Source organism: Blennius ocellaris, assembly GCF_963422515.1.
Source record: "Blennius ocellaris genome assembly, chromosome: 4".
NCBI lineage: Eukaryota > Metazoa > Chordata > Actinopteri > Blenniiformes > Blenniidae > Blennius > Blennius ocellaris.
This window is the reverse complement of record NC_137653.1, coordinates 12,858,405-12,880,513: the sequence shown is the minus strand read 5'-3', so window position 1 is coordinate 12,880,513 and position 22,109 is coordinate 12,858,405. Positions and strand designations below refer to the sequence as shown.

The 22,109-nt window shown below is 39.8% G+C and overlaps 2 protein-coding genes across 2 annotated transcripts in view; both read left to right on the top strand.

Annotated features, from left to right (window-relative positions):
• The first annotated feature begins 1,545 nt into the window (after positions 1 to 1,545).
• Positions 1,546 to 8,697, top strand: LOC308129356 (prostacyclin synthase-like). The gene is made up of 10 exons (XM_080495295.1): positions 1,546 to 1,651; positions 2,366 to 2,489; positions 2,983 to 3,158; positions 3,690 to 3,833; positions 4,328 to 4,455; positions 5,058 to 5,239; positions 6,181 to 6,334; positions 6,810 to 6,991; positions 7,412 to 7,563; positions 7,670 to 8,697. Exons 1-10 carry the CDS (start codon positions 1,572 to 1,574, stop codon positions 7,818 to 7,820), a joined length of 1,473 nt encoding a protein of 490 aa, XP_080351421.1. The 5' UTR covers positions 1,546 to 1,571; the 3' UTR covers positions 7,821 to 8,697.
• Positions 8,698 to 10,777: 2,080 nt separating this feature from the next.
• Positions 10,778 to 22,109, top strand: part of LOC308129682 (potassium voltage-gated channel subfamily B member 1-like) — a gene marked incomplete at both ends in the record, with an annotated part of 33,475 nt that continues 22,143 nt past the window's right edge. Inside the window, one exon of the mRNA XM_080495704.1 lies at positions 10,778 to 11,332. Within this exon, the coding sequence (XP_080351830.1) occupies positions 10,778 to 11,332 (555 nt within the window). The remainder of the gene's footprint in view (positions 11,333 to 22,109) is intronic.

Below are 22,109 nucleotides of genomic sequence, written 5' to 3'. Positions count from 1 at the left end.
TGACAAGAGAAGTCCCAACTGGTGAGCAGCTAAAATCCAAAAGCCCAGCATGAAGATAAAAACATTACAGCCGCAGCAGCATCACACCATCTCAGCTTTTTCTAAATGTTTCACTGGCATTCAATTTGAAATGGGCCAATAGCTGTCAAGGACATGTACGGTCAAAAGGAAGTTGTGGCTTAGTGTGTTTGAGTGACTCAGTGATCCTGAAGCTGTCAATTTTTGTTGTACGTGAATGCTTGCAGGCACTTCCTTGACGTACTTGTGAACTCATGGTGGGTCATAGGCCCATGGGAAATTTTCAAATAGGAAAAATTCTGTGAAACTAGTCGTGAAGCTTGCCATTTAGCAGGAAATGAAGACAGTAAATCCTTCCTGGAAATATTTACCTGGCTTTCGGGAAAGAAAACAGGATTAAATTACAGGTGTTTCCCAAGGTGGTAAAGCAAGTGAAGACATTAAATTAAAACAAACGGGTGAAGTTGTCCTCTCTCATACACTAGTTAATTAATGGCTTCTGAAGTCCAAGGAAGTGGAGTTGTTAACTCACAGAGAGTGACGGTCATGCCGGTTAACCACACTGCTGGTTTAGTCTCATGCTGAGTTTCAAACTGTTTGCTGTCACACTTCATAAAGAATTTCACGTCAGGGGATGTTGTTGTTGGGATCCATAGGCAAAAACCTTTAGAGTATGTAGAATATCCATACTATCATAACTCTAAAACATATGGTTATATTCACTTTAGCTCATTTTATCATATACTTCTTTATTCATTACATTTTTGTTACATGGAGTTATTTATACAGACATGTCTGCTTATAAATAAATGGCACTTCTCGATGGCAATGTTACAATTACAATAAAAAAAAATAATACAGAGAAAAGATACACTGGTTTGAATGAATGACCAGTTTGAACGAAAGCCTAAATTCAATGTTTCCTCAAGAAACAAAATTAATGTTTGAAAAGGAGTAGAGGGAAACTAATTAATCCCTTCCCCTTATTTACGAGTATTCTATTATTATGTATTGCGAATTTCCCCCAATGTGATGAATAAAGTATCGATCGATCTATCTATCTATCTATCTATCTATCTATCTATCTATCTATCTATCTATCTATCTATCTATCTATCTATCTATCTATCTATCTATCTATCTATCTATCTATCTATCTTATCATTTTAATCAGTTAACAGCAGTTCACATACTCCAACAGTCTTTTTTTATTTGATTCCAACATTTATACTTTTCTTATTTTAAGTATGTAATTATTCACAACCTGGCCATTCACTGCAACAGAATCAAATGTCATGATAACAGCTTTCCGGAGTTTGTCTTTTAGGCATTTCTACAAAGAAAGGATAGCATTTGATTGATTTGCTCACGTTCATATGACGTCAGCCACAATGAGGCAACTCGTGGATGTTTTTATTGAGCTGGTGATGATGGTGACACGAGGGAAGCCGCTAGGTGTGACGTCGTGTGGGCGAGGAATAAAAGAAGACGACGTGACGGCTGAGGGGACTCCTTATCACTCCCCGAGGCTGAGAGAGGGAAACACACGCGACATGATCCTGACCACACTGCTGCTGCTGCTGCTGCTGCTGTTGCTCGTTCTGCTGTTCTTCACTCGCACGCGGAGATCCAGGTACGTGGCCGCGCGCTTCACCTGCGCCAACACCACGCAGTGGAACGTTGCTGCAAAATCCATCTGCTGTTAAACACAGATTATTAATTTCTGGTTCGTTTCTCTTTTGCGTTACTCCAGTGATTTGTCGTGTAAAAATTAAAGCGTGTCTTCTTTCACTGCGTTTATCTACACTGGCAACAAAGAGAAATTGTTGATAAAATAATAATAATAATAATAATAATAATAATAATAATAATAATAATAATAATAATAATGACATGCACCACGCGTTTTACTGACGGGAAGTAAACCCAGTGAGTTGTTGTTTTACTGGCTTGTTCCTCTTTCTGGAATGTAGGTAAACTACAAAGATACATTTAGAAAACTCTTAACAAATAGCAGGGTTTTTTTTTTTTTTTTTTTTTGTCTTAATGGGTCATTGTCAAAACAAAAACAAATATGTGCCATAACGATCTTTTTCAGCTAATCGTTGTTATTGTTCAGAGCTTAAGGCTGACATTCATAGAGACTGCCTGCATAAGCATGATCTTGCAAATCACAGATCCTGTGCACAGATAAAGGATTAAAAACCTAAGTGTGCAAATATATTTGTTTTGAATGAATGTAAAACACCGTATTTGTTTTAGCAGCACCAATTATCATTTGATAATACACAAAATGTGCTGCACTATTTATCTACTTCATGACTTATTCATTGTTTCATTCTTTCAGATTGAAGGGAGAGCCACCTCTGGACAAAGGGATTATCCCCTGGTTGGGCCATGCACTGGAGTTTGGAAGAGATGCTTCAAAGTTTCTTACTCGAATGAAGTTGAAACACGGCAACATTTTCACTGTAAGTAACAAAATGAACAATTTCATGACAAAGTCTCTGAGTAGGAACTTTCATTGTAGGGCAAGATTTTGCAATGCTTTGGTATGAGACAAGCGAAATTTGATAAGAGGAAGTGAACTATAAACCAACCTTTCTGAGGAGTTTTTCTCTTGTTTCTATATTAATACGTTTGACTGAAATGTTTAAAAAAAGAAAAAAAAACATGTTCACATTTGAAAAAACAGAACTTGTAATTGTGCATCATAAAGTGTCGTTAAGCTGCTCTGTGATTATATTTGATGCTCTCTACGATTTGCAAAAGTCATGTGAAAATTCGCTGACTTGTAAATGATAAGAACAAATCATTTAATGCAACAAATGAATATTGCAGAAATTTGCCAAAATAACAACTTTAAATTAGTGTTTATATCAACAATGTCAAACATGTCTGACAGAAAATGTATTTCTGCATCGTGTGTCTCATGCGTGTCCTGTCTGGGCTGATGATGTATAGGTGCGTGCTGCAGGCCGCTATGTGACCGTGCTGCTGGATCCTCACTCGTACGATGCTGTTCTCAATGACTCTGTGTCCCTGGACTTCACACGCTACGCGCAGGTGCTCATGGAGAGGATCTTCAACCTGCAGCTCCCAGATGATCAGCCGGCGAAAGCAAAAGAGATGATGAAAAGGTATCATTTCTATTTTCATTTTCATTTCATCTCTGGGAAACACCCAAATCATGCCTTACTAATAGAATAACTGTAGATAATCATATTTAACAACCTTGCAATTTTAGTGAAGCTATTTTTGTTTTGGCCTTGTAATTTAGTTTCTTCTCAATCTACTGAAGGGAAAGCTCGCTAATGTATTTAAATGCAGCGTGCAGTGCTGCATTCAAAGGAAAACTTGGATCTTGTTTCTTTTTTTTTTATGTTTGAACTTTAAAAGAAGCATGGGCTCCACCAGCATATACTAATATAACACAGCTTAGACTTCCTTTGTTTGTATTTTGTGATGTCATGCAAAAATGTGCTAAATATAATCCTTGCGATATATTATCTTACCAAGTACGTCAAACAGTAATGGTATTAATTTGTCAGTGAGCGACTGTTTTGTTTTCACAATGCCATTGTTTTCCATCACCTCAATTAAAAGGTTCCTACTTTGTAGTAAGATTAACCTCCATTTCTCTTCACCCCTTCAACCTTTTTCGCCCGCAGGCACTTCCTTGGAATGAATGTCGCCAGCCTTAACAGCATTATCAGCAGACACCTGAGGGCCCTGCTGAAAGCCAAGACGCCTCCGAACCAGAAAGACTGGAAAGAGGAAGGGCTGTTCAACCTCTGTTACAGCTTACTCTTTAAGTATGAAAAAAAAAAAAAAACACCTCATACGCTCACGCCCACACACTAATGCTCTTAAGTATGTGAAAAAAAAGCGTTGGATTCATGCTTCAAAAGCCTTCAGCTAAACAGTTTACACACCAGTCAGTGCTGAGGTCCTCTGTTTGTAAACGTGGCATGAAAAATGTAGGACGATTACACTCTTTACAGAAATGTTCAGGGTCACCTTTCCGGGTGACCATTTTGGCACAGGAGATGTAAATCAAAATGCGGAGTTCCCCGATGTGGATCATTCGTGAGCGAAAGATAAAAGAGTCATTACAGTTCTTGTCAAACGTGAAACAGGGAGGAGTGGGACCTCCGGCACGAGAGTAAGCGGCACGTTGATGTGACAGTTGGAAAATCGTGACTTCTAACCGCTGTGTGGGCTAGTTATCTTTGCATCACAAGAACAAAACAAAAAAAAATTGGCGTCATACATCCCACACATTCCCACAGTTTGCGTCTCTCTGCAGGGCGGGGTACCTGACGCTCTTTGGAGGTGAACAGAACAACAACGGCAGCGACCCGTCAAGTGTCTACGAGGAGTACAAGAAGTTTGATGGCCTGTTGACACAAATGGCGAGGGGCACGTTAAAAGCAGGTAGAGACTGTCCGTCATTTCAGAACTTTCTCTAATTCACATCATCCATTCATCTGACACTTCAGAAGCATTCAGCCCTCAATCAATGAAAAGACAAAGTTTTTGCTGGAAGTTGTGAGTCAGGAGAAAGTCAGACTTTCTGTCATGTTTCTTCATTGTTTATGACGAGGCTCATGTAATTTTGTACCACTTATGGGTGATTCCTTGGATTTGTTTTGTGATTGCCATGGTGAGGAGCGCTTAGTCAGCTTCTTACATAGTGTCTCAGTGTTTGCACTGCAGAAGACATGAAGGGGGGGGTTCACAGTTCATCATCAGACATTTGAGAGCTCAGCTTCGCGTCTCAACATGCATCACATTTTCCCAGGCTTCATCTATCTTTGTACTTTATGTCACTGTTCATAATCTCACCCGCCCTGCTCACAAAGACAGCCAGGTAGAATATCACCATTCAACTCTGTCAGTCCTGCATGTCATGACTTCACATTATTTCTCCCTTTCAGAGTTGTGACTTACATTTCATTCACTGATGTTCACTTTGACTAAATATGTAAATCTGTGACTCACTGCCTGACTTTCTGATGTTTATCCATGTGCGACAGAAGAGAAGAAGATTGCACACAGTGCTCGGGAGAGATTGTTGGAGCTTTTGGCTCCAGCGGGTCTGACGGAAGACTCGGAGTCAAGCCCCTGGCTCCACGCCTACGTGCAACTCCTGCAGGAGGAGGGAGTCGACAGGGAGATGCAGAAAAAGGCTGTACTGATGCAACTTTGGGCCACACAGGTGAGTCATACTACAACAAAGTCTTCTAGTACGTGCAAAATAAGGATTTCAATTTGGAGATGACGTCAGGGGATTAGGCTAATCTCCTGCACACTCAAATGACTCTGATATCAGAGTGAGCCTGTTTTCTGTCACACACATCTTAAAAGAAACTTCCGCCCACCCATCCTTCTATACAGCGTTATACAAGGGCAGCAGCACCAAACTTGGCAACACACAAAGTCAGACCGTCACTCATTTTCACATAAATGAGCATTTCTAGAGTTACCAGTTAACATCAAACGTGTTTTTTTTAGACTTTGGGAGGAAACCACATGCACGTGCAGGGAGAACATGCAAACGCCATATAGAAAGGCCATCCAACCCAGATTTGACCTGGAGGTGTTCTTGTTGTGTAGCGCAAACCATTTCACCAAAGGCAACTTGAGTTTGAAAAAAAAAACAAAAAACAAACCCGTGACACAGAGGTGCAGTACTCTTGTTTGCCACATGGGTGTGCGTTACCTCCGCTTTTAGAGGGGCCTTCTGTGTGGGGGAACCCTTTGGGTTTCAATAAAACAGTCTACAAACTCTAATTACAGGATTACAGAATGCTTTTTAACGGCGGTGGATGGCTTTGTCTGCAAAGACGAATTTAGTAAAAATCACAGAGGTTGGAATGTTATTTATAGATTTTCTGCCTTCTTCTCATCCACAGACACATGAAAAGACACACGCATATATATCTATAAAACTAAATAAACTAAATAAAATGATTTGGCTTTTAGATTTAATGTGGCTGATCTTTTATGGCTCCAACAGACGGTGGGCGTAAGAACCATTGATGTCATCTGACGTTATTATTTGCTTTCTCCAAATAACCACCTGTGCTGTCACTATGCAACGCCAGAGAAAGACAGACCTTATCGCTGTCCTCATTTGTGCCTTTGTTTGTTTTTTAGGGTAATGTGGGTCCTGCTGTATTCTGGCTGCTGGGACACTTGTTGACAAATCCAGAGGCTCTGACAGCAGTGAAGAAAGAGTTTAGCCAGATTTCACGAATGGAAACGACAGAGATTCCTGTCAAGGACAACTCCATGAACACACCAGTGTTTGGTAAGGGCTTTGCCTCAGTTTGTGTAAACTGAGGAGCATTTCTTTACAATTAGTTTTTTTTTTTAGTAATATGGGTTGTACTTGGAGGTTGTTCCGACAATTGGTCATATGTCCATGTGTCAAGCTCCTTGAGCAAAACACTGAACCCCAAGTAAAATACTTTTACCATAAGCTTTGGTTATGTCCTAACACCTGCAATAATAGACATCAAGTGCAACATTTTTATGGTACACAAATACACAAATTTAATTATCTAAAAGTTTAGATCTATTTACCAAATAGAAAAAGAAAATTGGAGTTTAATATAGGCAAGTGAAATGGGGAGGTATACATTACAAGAATTGACTCAATGGTGTGGACATGATTCTCAAAAGTAATGAAAAAAAAAACCCACAGAAGTTGTTTTATTTTTTTTCAAACATAAAATGTGTCTGATTTGACTTGATTCTAATGACTTCTCTCTGTCTCTTTTCAGATAGTGCCTTGCAAGAAACCCTCCGGCTCACTGCTGCCCCCTTTATCACCAGAGAGGTAGTGCAGGAAAAAACCCTCCGCATGGCTGATGGCCATGAATACCTACTGAGAAAAGGAGACAGGGTGTGTTTGTTCCCCTTCATAAGCCCTCAAATGGACCCTGAGATCTTCCACGAGCCACAGGTTTGTTCCACCTTATTTTACAACCACTATGCTGTTTCAAAAAGTTCTACTCTAAACATTCCAAGACGTCCAGCAGCAGTATTACTTGTCGTAGTAATTATCTTGGAGATTCTTTTGAGTTATTCTACATTCAGTGTAATTAGCAGATGTCATTGTTTATGTAAGGTGGAATCAACACCTACACGAGGCTGACCCTGTCCTGGTCAAAGTGAGGTCAGTCCCAGAGTTGTGAGCGATTGAGAGATTAGTAGAGCACAGGAACAGAAACAGAGCTGATAGGCGTGGGAAGGACATTGTAAGGCTTTAAAAAAAGTATATATACCCAGAGTGATGAGAAAAACAACCATTTTGTGATTAAGGTGTTCCACTGTGATTGTTTGCACATAATAACTGCCTTTTAAAAAACTGTGTTCCTTCCAGAAATTCAAATACAATCGCTTCCTGAATGAGGATGGATCAGTGAAAGAGGATTTTTATAAGGAAGGGAGGCGGCTGAAATATTACACCATGCCATGGGGTGCCGGGACCAATGGCTGCGTGGGAAAGCAGTTTGCCATCAATACTATCAGACAGTGAGTGGCCTAGATTAATATCACCAGATACCTTTACAACTCGTGACTGATCACGCTGGAATGTACTTTGAATGATTTTGTGTCTTGTCTTTGCTTACTCTTTCAGGTTTGTTTACAAGTTTTTGACAAGCTTTGACTTGGAGCTCTGTGACCCCAGTGTTTCCATGCCAGAGATAAATGCCAATCGTTATGGATTTGGGATGCTGCAACCTGATGGAGACTTGTTTGTTCGATACAAACCAAGAAATACAATCTAAAACACATGAAAATGAGGAAAAACTAACAATATCAACATTTCAAAGTATGAAACATTGTATATTGAGTTAATAAGCCCTTTGTACTTTTGTATATTCTATTTATATATTAACATATATATTTTAATTTATCAATAAATGTAAATATTGCATTGCTCAGATCTAGTGTTCTCCTACTTATTTTGAGTTTTCAACAGAGCATTTGGTTGATTTTTTTTTGGTCCTCAAATAGTAGACATTTGCTAGATTTATTTTATGTTTTTTAGGAGAAATCTAAATGATTAAATAAAAATTCTTCATGACCAATAAACTCAGAGGGTGCGCACGCACGCACGCACGCACACACACACACACAGACACGCACACACACACACACACACGCACACACACACACACACACACACACACACACACACACACACACACACACACACACACTCACTTGCAGAGTTAATCAAAGTGAAAAGTCTTGAGCCACACTGGGCGCTTAGAGTACTTTGGCTGTTCCTGATTAACCTGTGTGATAACTTTTGAAAAAAACAAAAACAAATGGAAAGAAAGTATGTACATGACACAGTCAAACAACAGCCTCACTTTTGTTCTAGAGGTAGCAGCTTTATTCTTGACTGTATTTCGTTTATATGGGCAACTTTTACCAATTTTAGATGTGTTGACATTTATTGCAAGTTAAATCATCCTTATCAGAGAAAAAAAAAGCCCACTCCTAAGACAAGAACTTGACTGATGTAGAGAGGAAGCATTCTGTCAAACGTATAACATGCACTGTTGGCACTTTAACAATCTTTATTTTATATCTGATAGGCTTTTAGTTTATTTATTCTACTGAGTCACTAATACTGATGTTGTTTCAGCACGGAATTTTTAAATGTTGTATACCATGTCTGTATGTGTGTTATTTATGTTTTGTACAATTCAGCAACAAATTGCCCAATTGCCCTTTGGGGAGACAAATAAACTCATTTGAACTGAAAATGAAGTATCGTACTGCCTTTCAAATCAAGATATATCAGCTGTGAGAATAAGTTGTGGCTATAGGACAGATATTACCCCATGTTTTTCAAGTGATCTGTGAAGTTTGAAAAGCAGCTAATAGGAACTCAAGTAGGGGTTGAGACTCTTAAGACACTGTAGATTTTGATTGAACACCAATTAGTCCTGTTACTGCAGTTTAATGTGCCTCTTCAGTAAACTTCACTGTGCCAAACCAACTAAGCCAGGATGTCTCGACCATGTATTTTCAGCAACTCCATAGGACCAAATTGTTTGAACATTTTGTTGGAGAGATTTTAACATTGGCATCCTTACTTGATGGCAATTAGTTTGTGTTACTTTTGGTCTAGAAGATCAGGTGAAATATTGAACGAATATTCCCATTGTTGTGTGCTGCCGCAGATGAGAGACAGTAGATGTAGAAGTGGTTCTCTGGCTCAGTGGGGGTTAACTTCACACAGGCTGTGCCGCTGGAGGAATCAGCTCTGCAGGATCCCGCTACAGTCTCACAGTCCCGGCCAGCACACTCTCTCTCTCTCTCTCTCTCTCTCTCTCTCTCTCACACACACACACACACACACACACACACACACACACACACACACACACACACACACACACACACACACACACACACACACACACACACACACACACACACACACACACACACACACACACACACACACACACACACACACACATACACACTGCCTGCAGGTGGAGGGGAGATACCTTCATTCTGCTGTCAGGAGTCTACTTGTTGATTCGCGACTGGACCAAGCTGCATATTGGGACATCGGTGTGTAACAGATCCGTCTTTCAACATGTCGGTACGTCGCACATGATGCCACCATCAGCGCCCGGCAGAAAGCCGGGGACCTGCACAGGCACAACTTTTAGCATATTTACTCTTGAAATCTTGCTGGTGTTGCTCCATAATGAGAATCGGGACATAAGTAAGACACGTATGTATCATTTCTTTCTCGTTTTTACATCTGTTCTAGTCTCAAGTTGATATTTCTCAAGTTCTTTTTTTTTTTAAGTGTCGCGGCTTTTGAGCCTATGGAAAGAAGTCATGTAGGAATTTTGTTGGTTTGTTTATTTAGTTATTTTTTTGGCAGGGGGCACATCTCACCCTCGAGATTGATCAGTTTTCGGGTATCTTTATTTGAATCCCACATCAATAGTATTTTTGCCGTTGCATGATTCAAAATATGCGCGTTTGACTCAAATAAGTACACTTTTTTAATGAGTTTTTATTGTCTGTTTTTTGGTCTAAAATCAATGGACATTACATAAAACAAACATAAACCACTGGCTTCTCTGAGGACAGTGTGCACACTGATCAGTGAGGATCATGCAGCGGGTTACGGGCTCTTAATGAAAGTTGATAATCGGTGTCAGTATTAGTCCAGCTTAATAGCACTCTGGAGAACATTTCTTCAGCACTGTATCATATCAACGCTACTGTTGTGGCTTTAAGTCGTGAGGGATCGCTGTCTCACCCCGTTTAATGAGGCGTTTCAGCACCGCGGACAGCTCCGGCGGAGCGACGGGCGGCTTTCAGCACCGGACAGTGCGCGCGCACCGGCCGGGTCCAGTCTACCCCCCCGTCCCTTCCCCACCGCCACCGTGTCAGCAAGAAAAGCGGCTATGCCTCTTAAAGCTGATTAAAATATCTATTTGGTTCTCTGATGAGTGGATAAACCACCTGACATTGCTGCTGTAGGACACCGGCAGTGGCCCGTTCAGCTGCGCCACAATAATAATATTAATAATAATAATAATAATACACTTTTTAATTTTCTTTGGGTTTTTTTTTTTTTCAGACACAAGAGAAGAGCAGGACCCCTGATGCGGTCACCTCCAGGACTATGTCTTCTTAACCCAGTAGACTGCCTCTTACAGTCTTTTCCAGTGACTGAGTGACTCGCGAGAGAGCAACCATGATCAAACAGGTGTCCCGGACGGGCACCGCCGTGCCGCCGGACGCGATGGACATCATCCGGAGCAAGAACCACTCCCGACGGGTGAGACTCAACGTCGGCGGGCTTCTCCACGAAGTCCTGTGGAGGACGCTGGACAGGTTGCCCCGCACACGATTGGGCAAGCTGAGGGACTGCAACACCCACGACTCCATCATAGAGATATGCGACGATTACAGCTTGGATAACAACGAGTACTTCTTCGACCGACACCCCGGCGCCTTCACCTCCATCCTGAACTTCTACCGCACCGGCAAGTTGCACATGATGGAGGAAATGTGCGCACTGTCGTTCAGCCAAGAGTTGGACTTCTGGGGCATCGACGAGATCTACCTGGAGTCCTGCTGCCAGGCCAGGTATCACCAGAAGAAGGAGCAAATGAACGAAGAGCTCAAACGAGAAGCTGAGAACATGAGAGAGAGGGAAGGCGAGGAGTTTACCACCACATGTTGTTCTGAGAAGAGGAAGAAACTGTGGGACCTCTTGGAGAAGCCAAGTTCATCATTTGCAGCCAAGGTAGGGTCCACCTCATCATTTTACCTGTGTCACATTGTCTGGGCAGATCAAGTGATTGCAGTGGGTAACTTGAGAGGTGGTAGCACTGGCATGCAGCAAGCAGTGTTCAGTTACTTACATTTCAAAGCTATTTTGGTTCTTGATAAATGGAGTTTAAATTCAAGACAAAACAACAACCAGAACTGACAGCAAGAGAAATCCACTGTAACTTCCAGAGGGTAGCACACGTCTGTCTTTGAAACTGGTTTGATGTGATGTCTGACTTTATTTTAACCTGAACCACTGCTTTCAATCTGTCACTTCCAGCAGCTGGAGAGGGGGAGGATGAGAGATGGGTGGAGCGGAACATGTTTTTGTGAAGGTGAACTCCAAAGCTATCTGCAAAAGTTTAGCTTATCCGTCTCTCCGTATGCAGTCGTATGACTTCACAAACTTAAAATCTACTTTTAAAATAGTCTTGGTGTTTTCGTTGAGTCCACAAATAAGATAAACTCCCATCAATGCCTGTTCAGTTCAATCCGTGTCAGAATCCTGGATGACTCTGTTGTGCAAAATATGTATTTTTAGACCATCGCCATCACATAACACCCCTCCTCCTTTCCACACTCTCCCCTCTCAGCTTCATTAGCCACCTCTGCCTCATTTCCAGCCCAGTATTCAATCATCCAGCTCATTAACAGGCTCATAGCTCACAGTCCAGGGACAAGACAACTTCACTTCGCTGGATCAATGACTGTTGTGATGTTAACAGCCGTTTTAAACGAACTAACTTGCTGGAAATGTGGGGTAGTCAATACTCACTTAAAATGTTAAATAGCCACCCAGCTGTATATGTCCACAGCAACTGTTTTGGGGATTCCGCTCAATATGAAATTATACCCCGTCTATGTGATTATCAGAGAGAGCTAAAGGAGGACTTTAATACATTTCACCAAAATCTTTCAGTATGGTTGCAAAATATTTAATTTAAAATGTATCATCAAGAAGTTTTAAAACACAGTGCTACCCATACAATTCATAAAAGTATTCCACTAAAAGAACTTGCTATATTTCTGACTTAGAATTTCCCACCAGTTTATTCTTCATGTTGAAATCTGTGCCTGAAATGGAATTTCCCATAAATATATTTAACATCCCTGCTATCAAACCTTCATTTTCATTTGTATTTGGGGACATAATTCAGGCTTCCAGTTCCTCAAAAATGCCGTAAACCAAGAAGAGAGAGCTCAACTCAGTCAGATTCTTTGATGAGTACCAATTTTTACAGATGCTCTCAGATACAGAGGTTATACATGGGCAGTATGTTCAATTAAACACATTTATTTGTTAGCAGATAAAGAAGCCTTAGACTAATTATTCACATTTAGTTCAACCCATTCTGAGATTGCCTCGTAAAAAATTTGAATCAATTGCTTCATAACTTTAACAGTCAAATTAAAGGTTATATTATCAATCCCTTTCAGAATCTACTGTCCCTTTAAATTAGTAACTTTAATGTGTATTTCAACACAATCATGGATTTAAGTAAGTTGTATCACCTATTCTATCAACCCTCTTCAAAAGGACTCACTCATTCACTCATTCACTCACTCACTCACTCACTCACTCACTCACTCATTCACTCAAACTCGAGATGTAACATCTCTTTTCATTGTTCCGTGATTACAGCCGCAACATTAAGTACACTGTGAATGAAAACTGACTTCAAAAGCTTTTATATAGTAACACCACTGTTATCAAACTTTTCTCATTGATTTATTATATATTATATATTGCATTTTTAGACATCTCACACCAGCTGGCGTGAATGATATAGACTTGTATTGATCCTGTACACATTACTATATGATAAATCCTTTAGACGGCTTATTTTTTCACTATAATTAATAGGTGCATATTATCCTTTGTTTTGCTTGTTTCTGCTATTTTAAAGTAGACTTGACTGCAGCGAGTTTATGAGCAAATATGGGCTTGAATCTGTATATTTACTCAGCTCTGCTGCTGTTCACTGAGCCCAAGTGATGAGGCAGGGGAATTATGAGGTAAATAGCAAATTTTAATGATTTTATTATGTAACAGTGTTTACATTTCCAAATCATAATAGGATTGTGCAATGACCAGCTGAACAAACAATAATGAACAATCTGTTCCACCTCTATTTGTGTGATATTTAGGAAAATATATTGTCCGGCAGTTTCAAAAACACCGTGACAAGCACAATTCTCACCTCATGAAATGTCCCCAGGGTCTTTACATTCATTACTGTGCATTTAGTGCTGGTCAGTGTCTTCCATCTCTGATGCCTGTGCCATTCAGCTCAAATATATGAACACAGTTCAGTAGAGATAGAAATGGGAGCACGATTTCTGTCCTTCATCCGTGGTCAAACTAGCATGCAAACGGTTATACGTAACTAAATGCATAAGCGCTGTCCTTGGTGCACAGTGAGTACAGTTTAGAGAGAGAGAGAGAGAGAGAGAGAGAGGAATGACAAGCAGGCAGTGTTTGATAACAGGGTCGCTTCTTCTTAGTTTAAAGCAGGGAAAACAAGTAAAAGGAAAAGAAAAAAGTGAAATTGGGGCTAAATGACAGCGATTAAATGCAGTCTTGTTTCAGCAGTTTAATTGAAGGGTTGCATCAGTGGGATGGCCAGTTCCTAAACATATACTCTGCCTCATTTATTTTTTAGTGCTGATAAAATTTTTATTGCACATTAATAACACTTGACTTTATGGCAGGGAGAGAAGGTGTAATCCAGAGTATCTATCTTTGGAAGTCTTCTTTATTTCTTTAAATCTGGATCTTTTGGAGTCATAGTCTTTCTCCCTCTCTCTGATTCTTAATGTTGAAAAAAACGTTTAGCAGCAACGAAGCATGAAGGACACATTGTTAGCGTCTACTGATTGTCGAGCTGCCTGTTTGAACTCTTCACCACCTTTTTGAATCTGCTACATGTTTTTTTTTTTTTTTTATTTGTTTGTTTCTTGCGGGAGCAGCAAGGGAGGATACTGGCATGCAACCGTTTCATCAATATAAAATGAGCTCCTGTTGATATGCAACAGCAGGTAGTGAATGCCTATGTTGTCATTTTTTACAGTAGCCTGGCTCAGCAATGTGAGAGGGTAAGCACTTGTGACTGAAACCACACTATGCAACACAGCATGTCTCATCATGTCTCTGATGCTTATTTGTCCCTCAGGTGCAGGTCTGTCCCAGAGGGGGGGCAGTAAGCCGATAAATCACTCAGCTGGTGGCTCAGGATCAGAACAGACAGAGTTATGAACTCTGAAGCTGTTTTGTTTTGTTTTTTAAATCAAAAGGCCAGTTATCTCTGTTTGCAAAGCCATTGTATACAGTATAATACTAGAATATAACTGTACACACATCTGTGCAGGATTTAGATGGTAGACTACAGCCTTACTCTGAATAAAAGAGATAGAGAAGATCAGTGAATACATAATTACTCAGTCATTACAATAAAGGCATCTGTGAGGCAGAATTTAAAAAAAATGGATGTGTTAAGATGTGTCATGATACATTTATTGCTTAAGACACCATATAAATGCATACGTTTTAAAATATTCATCACACACTTTACACTAGCTCAGACTGATAAAGCAATGTCAGGTTAGAAATGTATGAATACAGAGTAGACATCATGTTTATATTTTAGCTTTATGCTGATATGATTATTTTCTTCAGAACAATAACATCTCCGGTTCGATTTCTGTTTTGTGTGCTTTTCTTTGTGTTTAAAGTTAATCAGAGACTCTAAAGTGGTATTAATGCAAGTCCACTGGTGACCTCAAGCTGGATAAAATGGTGAAGAAGAGGGATGATGAAATGATCAGTCCAGCATGGTGGTGCAGTGGTTAGCATGATCGCCCCAAAACATCAACTTTCCTGAGAAATGTTGTGCTTCACGCTCAAGATGAGGAAAGCCATGATTATATTTTACATTAATGGTAAAAAGAAATCCAAGTGATCATAAGATAGATCGCTGATTGGTGAAGTGATTGGAGTGGCACAGTGGGGGAGTGGTTAGCAATATGTCCTCGAAGCAAGAAGGTTCATGATTTTAACTTCTTATAGCGGATGGAAGCTTTTCTCTGAGCAGTTTGCATTTACCTTCTGTGCCTGTTTGAGTTTCCTCTAATTATAGTAGTCATCTTGACAATCAAATGCTACACATTCTAATTGTTGAAAGATTTTCTATATTTTTGGTGTAGCCTGTACAATCTCTCAGTGAGGTACAAGAGGCAGACTAATTAAATTTAAATTGAATGAGAGCAGGTTTGATCATCGCAGCCCTTTTGGGTTCCACAGATATTAAAAAGCCATGTTGACTCATAGCATTCACTTTTCAGATTTTTTTTTTTTTTGACACTTCACCATGGGAAAATAGATTCATGTCTCCTAAAAGCCTTGCAGTGCTGCTTCTACCCACTGGAGCTCTGGACCACAGTCGGATACTGAGCAATAAAAACTGACACTTATTTCTCTTGCTTTGGCTGTGGAGGCTATTCGAACTAATTGCATGGAAACTTCTCTTCCCACCGAGCCAGAGACTGTCATGACTAGAGGCAGTTAACTGCACTCCTTACTGCGCATCAGATATGCCCGACCGACTTCACAGGAAGCACTTTGCTTTGTTGTTTATGAAGTTGAGGAACGCTCGGTGTGCCTGGGCCATGACTCTGTGTAGTGTCGGTGGGGAGAGACCCCTGCAAACTGTTACCTGCTGCACACTCCGTATGGCCCCGCAGGACACCTTTTGTAAAAAATTCCGGAGAAATCATTAAGATGTAAAGTGACCCGGGTTGAGTGAGGACACTCTCCGACGTGTGACTTCCAGAGGAGGACCACTGGCTTCTCGTAGCTCTGCATAAACAAGAACCTCCAGCGAGTGTGCCGCAGGAACAGCAGGAGGATGGGGAGAGATGTGGTGGTGAAGTCACAATGATTTTATGGTCTTTGTGTGACACAAGCAAAGACTTTCCCCGTGTTTGTGTTCATGCTAACAGTCATGCTTGGGACTTTCAGACACCGCACAAGTTATTTTCAAGAACTGCTCCTCAGTGACAGACACCGTGCCTTAGGTAAGCTTTGAATAGCCACAATCAATGGTGCTCAGTTTCCCTGCTGCTAGAGTGACTCCGTGTATCATCAAGCGGGTTTACAGAGAGTCACAAGGATTGTTTGGCAGACTGACAAAGAGAAAGAGTCGCTCTGTTTCTCATCCTCATTGTTTCTCTCCTGCCATCCCGTTTGCAGTTTTTAGTTTTCCTCCATTGTATTCCTTCCCGTCATCATTCAAACGCAACGACCCTGATCAGCGTTTGGCCTTTATTGTCCAAATTCTTCTTGAGGATTGAAACAACTCCAGAAAACCCACTTGAAAAATGCATTCATTAATCATGATTGAAAAATCCTCTTTTTTTTTTTGTTGGTTTTGTTTTGTTTTTAGCTTTTTAAGCTTTCAGAGTAGGACAATTCCGAGTCTGAATCTATAGTCTGAATGTACAAGTAGCCATACATCATGCACATGTAAACAGCCACACACATTTACTGACACACATTATGCTGACTGTGTTTACGCCCCTTTGACATCAGTTTTAGTGGCAATGGTAAATGTCCAAACTGTCCAAGTATTTCATTACTGTATCAAATTATGTGATTGTCTTCTTGTTCCATTGTTTCTATTTTTAACTTCATCTTCATTCAGTCTTCTCTTGAAAGAAAATCCTCCCTGTGCAATAGCAACCATACAGTATAATGAAGCTGTGCTCTAAACAGAACAATATTAGCATTATTGATCTGAAGCATGCCTTTGATGCTGTTTAATCAGCACGTGGCTACACATGAGTGGAAATTCACCTAAAGGAAGTTTCATATCCCACCAGAGTGGCTGCTAATCTATCGAGAAAATCTTCCCATCTGCGAGCTGCCGGGAGAAGGATTACATTGTTTGTGGAGTGGTCAGAGGGGGCTCCATATGCATTTCTCTGCTAAGCCGGAATGATTTATCACAGACTTCAGAGACTTATAGAAGTTCCACATGCATGAAATCCAAAGTTGTGCAAAAGCTCTTTTTGAAAGTTACAGTGTGACTTCTCATTGCAAAAAAAAAAAGAGATCTGGGGGAATAGTACAGTTTACAAATGGGAAATTAGCTTTTATCTCTTTTTTTTTCTCTGAAATTATGCATAAAAACAGTGTCAAAAACAGTATTCGGGTCCTCTCTTTTATAAATGAATCCCTTACTGACGGAGATGCCGTTTCACCAGAATTTGCCTGCCAGCGACTGTCTTTTCCTTCCGGAACTTTTCTATGTCTGACAAATTATGGGACTACACAAATGACCTCTTACACAGACAGGCTATACATTATTTAATTTCCCCTGTGTGGTCCAACACTAGCTCATAATTTTTGGCACACAGAACCCAGCTGAATATGTTGACTGATGAAAGCATATTTTTTGAGGAAAGAAAATGTTTTCATGTATCTTTAAAGATTCTCAGTAGGACCACCATGAAAGGGGAGAAGTTATATAAGATTATGGGTTATATAAAGACACAATAGTTTTTATTTTTCGATCTAACAAGGAAAATAGCAAAGCCAGTTCAGAGGTTATAACATCCATCCATGTTTCATACCACTTTATCCAGTTCAGGATTCCAAACGTGATCGTTAATAAAAAAGTACAACTTTTAAAGTCACTGGTATCGATGCCTTTTTGGATTAATTGATCAGATCATTATGTGTGTGATTGGTTTTATAATGCTTAAAAGTGCTCAAGCTCATTCTCATTAATATCCGCGCTACAGTCAGCTGTTTTCAGAGGAAAAGCTCTAAAAGCCCATTATACGCTTCAAGCTCTGAAGTGAAACAGCTGACAAACACTCTGAAAACAGCTTATGAGCACAGTCAAATATTTAACAGTTAAAAGCCCAATTATTTCTGTCAAAAGTTTGTAGATAGAAATTGCATGAGTGAGAGTAAAATGTGAACTTAAATTCATGAATCAGATAGAAAAATAATGTGCCATTTATATACATATACTGATGCTTTGGTGCACTTTACAGCTTGGGACTTGTCAGACAAGAAAAATAGTCAAATTTAATTCCCAAATCGGTCGAGAACAAGAATAATCATCCACTCACCATGTGCATTTGTCCTGCCATCAAACTGTATTGTACAGATTGCAATCAATGACACAAACGTATCAGATTTGTGAATTCTGGTGACTGTCATACTTGCAAGAGGAGAAAAAGTTAAAGTAGCATGTGAGCTTAAATTTGCAACAGACAGTGGGTTGAAGCCATAAGGAGAACTAAAACAACCAAACAACTACGACATTTTCAATTCACAAATGCAACAAATTTCAACATGCAACAAGCAGGTGAACAAAATAATTTGGCAGGAAAACATCCGACTCATCTCAGAGAATTCCACAAATGAAGCTATTTAGAGCTTCAATTTTAACACATCAGTTCTTTTTTTCTTCTTCTTTCCACTATTTTCTTGTTAATGATAGCCACAGCAGATCATTTTCTTCCAATATCCCCTGTCTCCTGTATCCTTCTTCCTCACAGTGATCACCTTCATGTCCTCCCTCACTGCATCCACCAACCTCCTCATTGGCCTTCTTCTTTTATCTTGCCTGGCAGCTCCATCTTCAGCATCACGTTCCAAACATAGCCGTCATCTCTCCCACATACATGACTAAACCATCTCACCCTCGCCCCTCTCTTCCTGATAAAACTGTCCAACATGAGTTGTCCCTCTAACATATTCATTCTTCATCCTGTCAATTTGAAACGTTCTAAAAAAAAAAAAAAAACAAGTTCTCCTGTGCAAACAAGAATCTTTCATCAACGATGACAAAAATTCTGTGCGATTGGATCTAATGTTGCAATGATAGTTTAATTTGGGAAATCAATCTGTTTTGGTTTCATTGTGAGGGTCTCCAATGTTTTCGACTTGACTTTGCCTTTTTTAATCCAAATGAGGGTTTCTGGGTGTTGGAGCAAGAAAAAAGAAAATAGGAAAAAGAAAGAAAGCCTGCACCCTGGACAGCTGGAAATAATACATTGAAGAGGAATTACAATGAATCACTGTATGAATTATCAGTAATAGTTACTGCTTCCAGCCTGCATGAGTGAGAACATAGACTAAATGTGACCAATAGCAAATATGTCAGCTTTGTTTAAAAAAAGCAAAGATAGACTCTTTCTGATAGTCACAGTTCAGAATATATGGTTTCAAGGAAAAGTAGACAACCGCCTTATGAAATATTCTATTTGCGTTTACTCGGAGAGAGGTGATCCTGGACACTACATTAGCTTATCGTTTAAGCCAGCCGGAGAGAAACACACACACACACACACACACACACACACACACACACACACACACACACACACACACACACACACACACACACACACACACACACACACACACACACACACACACACACACACACACACACACACACACACACACCTTCACTGCAGGGTATCTTTGGTTTACAGACCTAAATACACCCTTTATTTTTAGCACAGTGTTTATCTGGCTACCTCTATATTCCTCACACAACGATGCTTCCAGGATCGTAGCTGCGGAGGTCTTCACTGACGCTGACATTTAAAAGGTGAGAGGTCAACAGTAAGAGGATGGAGGCTGAACTACTTTGCAGCAGAACTTCATTCATTATTCAGACAGACTTGTCAGCAAGAGAACATCACTCAGGAACGATGTAGAGTGGTGTGGGGCCCTGTGGTCATCTGCAGAGTGGAGTAAAAGTTTCCAGAGAGACAAACATCAGGACCCCAAACGTTGCGTGCAAAAACTTCTTCTTCAGCAACATGTCAGAGTTTTCTTTGCCCACTTAGAGCGGAGATTGAAAAGGTCAGTTTCCAGTTTCCAGCCAGCCTTGAAGAAATGGCTCCAGGACTGAAAAATGGAATCAAATTATCTATTATCTTGCTGGTCTGATGCATTTTTCTGACAGCTGAGGTTTTTGTTTTTTTTTCTTTTTCCTAAATCAATGCAATTCCTCTCTTGGCTTTCATGGATTTTTCTTTACATGACACTCACTGATTTCACTCTTCTGCCTCCATCTTAAGTCAAACGCTACATGCACTTTGCCTTACTTGTCATCCGCTGTTGACAGCAGGACAAAAAGATGCTTCGTGCATTTTTAACCAACTTTAATCTTTGTCACGTACACCTCATCCTACGCCACTTAGCTGTCAAGGAAATAACGAGAAAACACAACGCTATGACACTAGAACTGGAGCTTTGACCACTTGTGGGGCTGGAGTGCGAGGGATCAACTGAATCTTTATGATAATGAGCTTTTGTTTACCCAGATTTTTTTCTCCCCATCGAAATCATAAATAAACTCAAGGCAAAATATGTTCGTGAATCCATACACATTACACTCTTGATAATTTGTTGCAATGTGAATATTTCAGTACTTCCCAGAGCTGTTTCACAAGCATTGCTTACATTTGATAGATAGGTAGATAGATAGATAGATAGATAGATAGATAGATAGATAGATAGATAGATAGATAGATAGATAGATAGATAGATAGATAGATAGATAGATAGATAGATAGATAGATAGATAGATAGATAGATAGATAGATAGATAGATAGATAGATAGATAGATAGATAGATAGATAGATAGATAGATAGATAGATGGATAGATAGATAGATAGATAGATAAATAAATAAATAAATGAATAAATAAATAAACCATCAATTCATTCTTTCACAATTTTTATTGATTATAATTTGTCGAAGAAAAAAACCTAATACTCTAAGTTTTATTTCAGCACATTTATTCAGTGTAAGATTTTATTGAGAGTATTCTTTTTCTAAACAAAAACAACAACACTCATCCCTCATTTGTTGTTCGACCCTCAAGCGAGTTCTCCTTAGGCTGAGCTCAATTTAATCCCAAGCAGATGTAACGAAAGTACGCAGATTCAGGTGAAAGTACAGATGGGTGTCTAAAGAATGGTCAAAAGCGAAATTAGACATTTCTACCAATCCTGCCACTTTCTCAAGCAGTCAACTTCAGATTTTTTCTTAAATAAGTCCAAAGATGGGGAATCTCTTGATGCTGTCAATCTGCTCTGTCGTCAGTGTTGGCTGGTCCGGTTTGAGGCGTATCACCACTCTTTCTCTTTGTCACAGGCATCGTATTAAATAGACATATTTTGTCTGTGGTCAAGTTTCTCACTCTTTTTAATTTCCATCAAATTGCATCTTTAACATCATTTTCATTTGGTGTCTGCTGGATGAAATTCCACTCAAGGATGCATGCAGAGCATCTCTGTTATTCATGTCAGGTAGGAACTTAATAAGTACAAGTTTTCTCCTGTGTAGTTTTACCCTGCATTTACTTCTTTCACTTCCATTTAAAAAAAAAAAAAAAATAGCTGCCCGGTTGTTTTAATTTCTATTGATGACAATACATGGTGAAAGACTGAGAGTGTGCAGTTTGTGATTCAGAGGAATAACAGCAGCAGTGACATGCTTGAATTTCCTTTGTTCTGCCATTAAAAGGCTCTAAATGTCATACAACATTCAAGGGCAGCTATGTATTACAGGGATTGGTCATAGTAGGAAAGCAGTGATAATCCTAAACACTGTGTACTGTTTATATCTCATTTTATTTCAGGAGCCACAAAAAGCTCAACTTGATTTCAAATGGGGCAGGCCAGTGAAATAAGAGAATAATAACCTGCTTAAAACAA

Excerpts from the sequence above, each read along its gene's own strand:
- LOC308129356 (XM_080495295.1), top strand. The coding sequence starts at position 1,572 with ATGATCCTGACCACACTGCTGCTGCTGCTGCTGCTGCTGTTGCTCGTT. Across the intron at positions 3,834-4,327 it reads TGTTACAGCTTACTCTTTAA|GGCGGGGTACCTGACGCTCT; the intron begins GTATGAAAAAAA and ends GTCTCTCTGCAG. Across the intron at positions 5,240-6,180 it reads TGCAACTTTGGGCCACACAG|GGTAATGTGGGTCCTGCTGT; the intron begins GTGAGTCATACT and ends TTTGTTTTTTAG.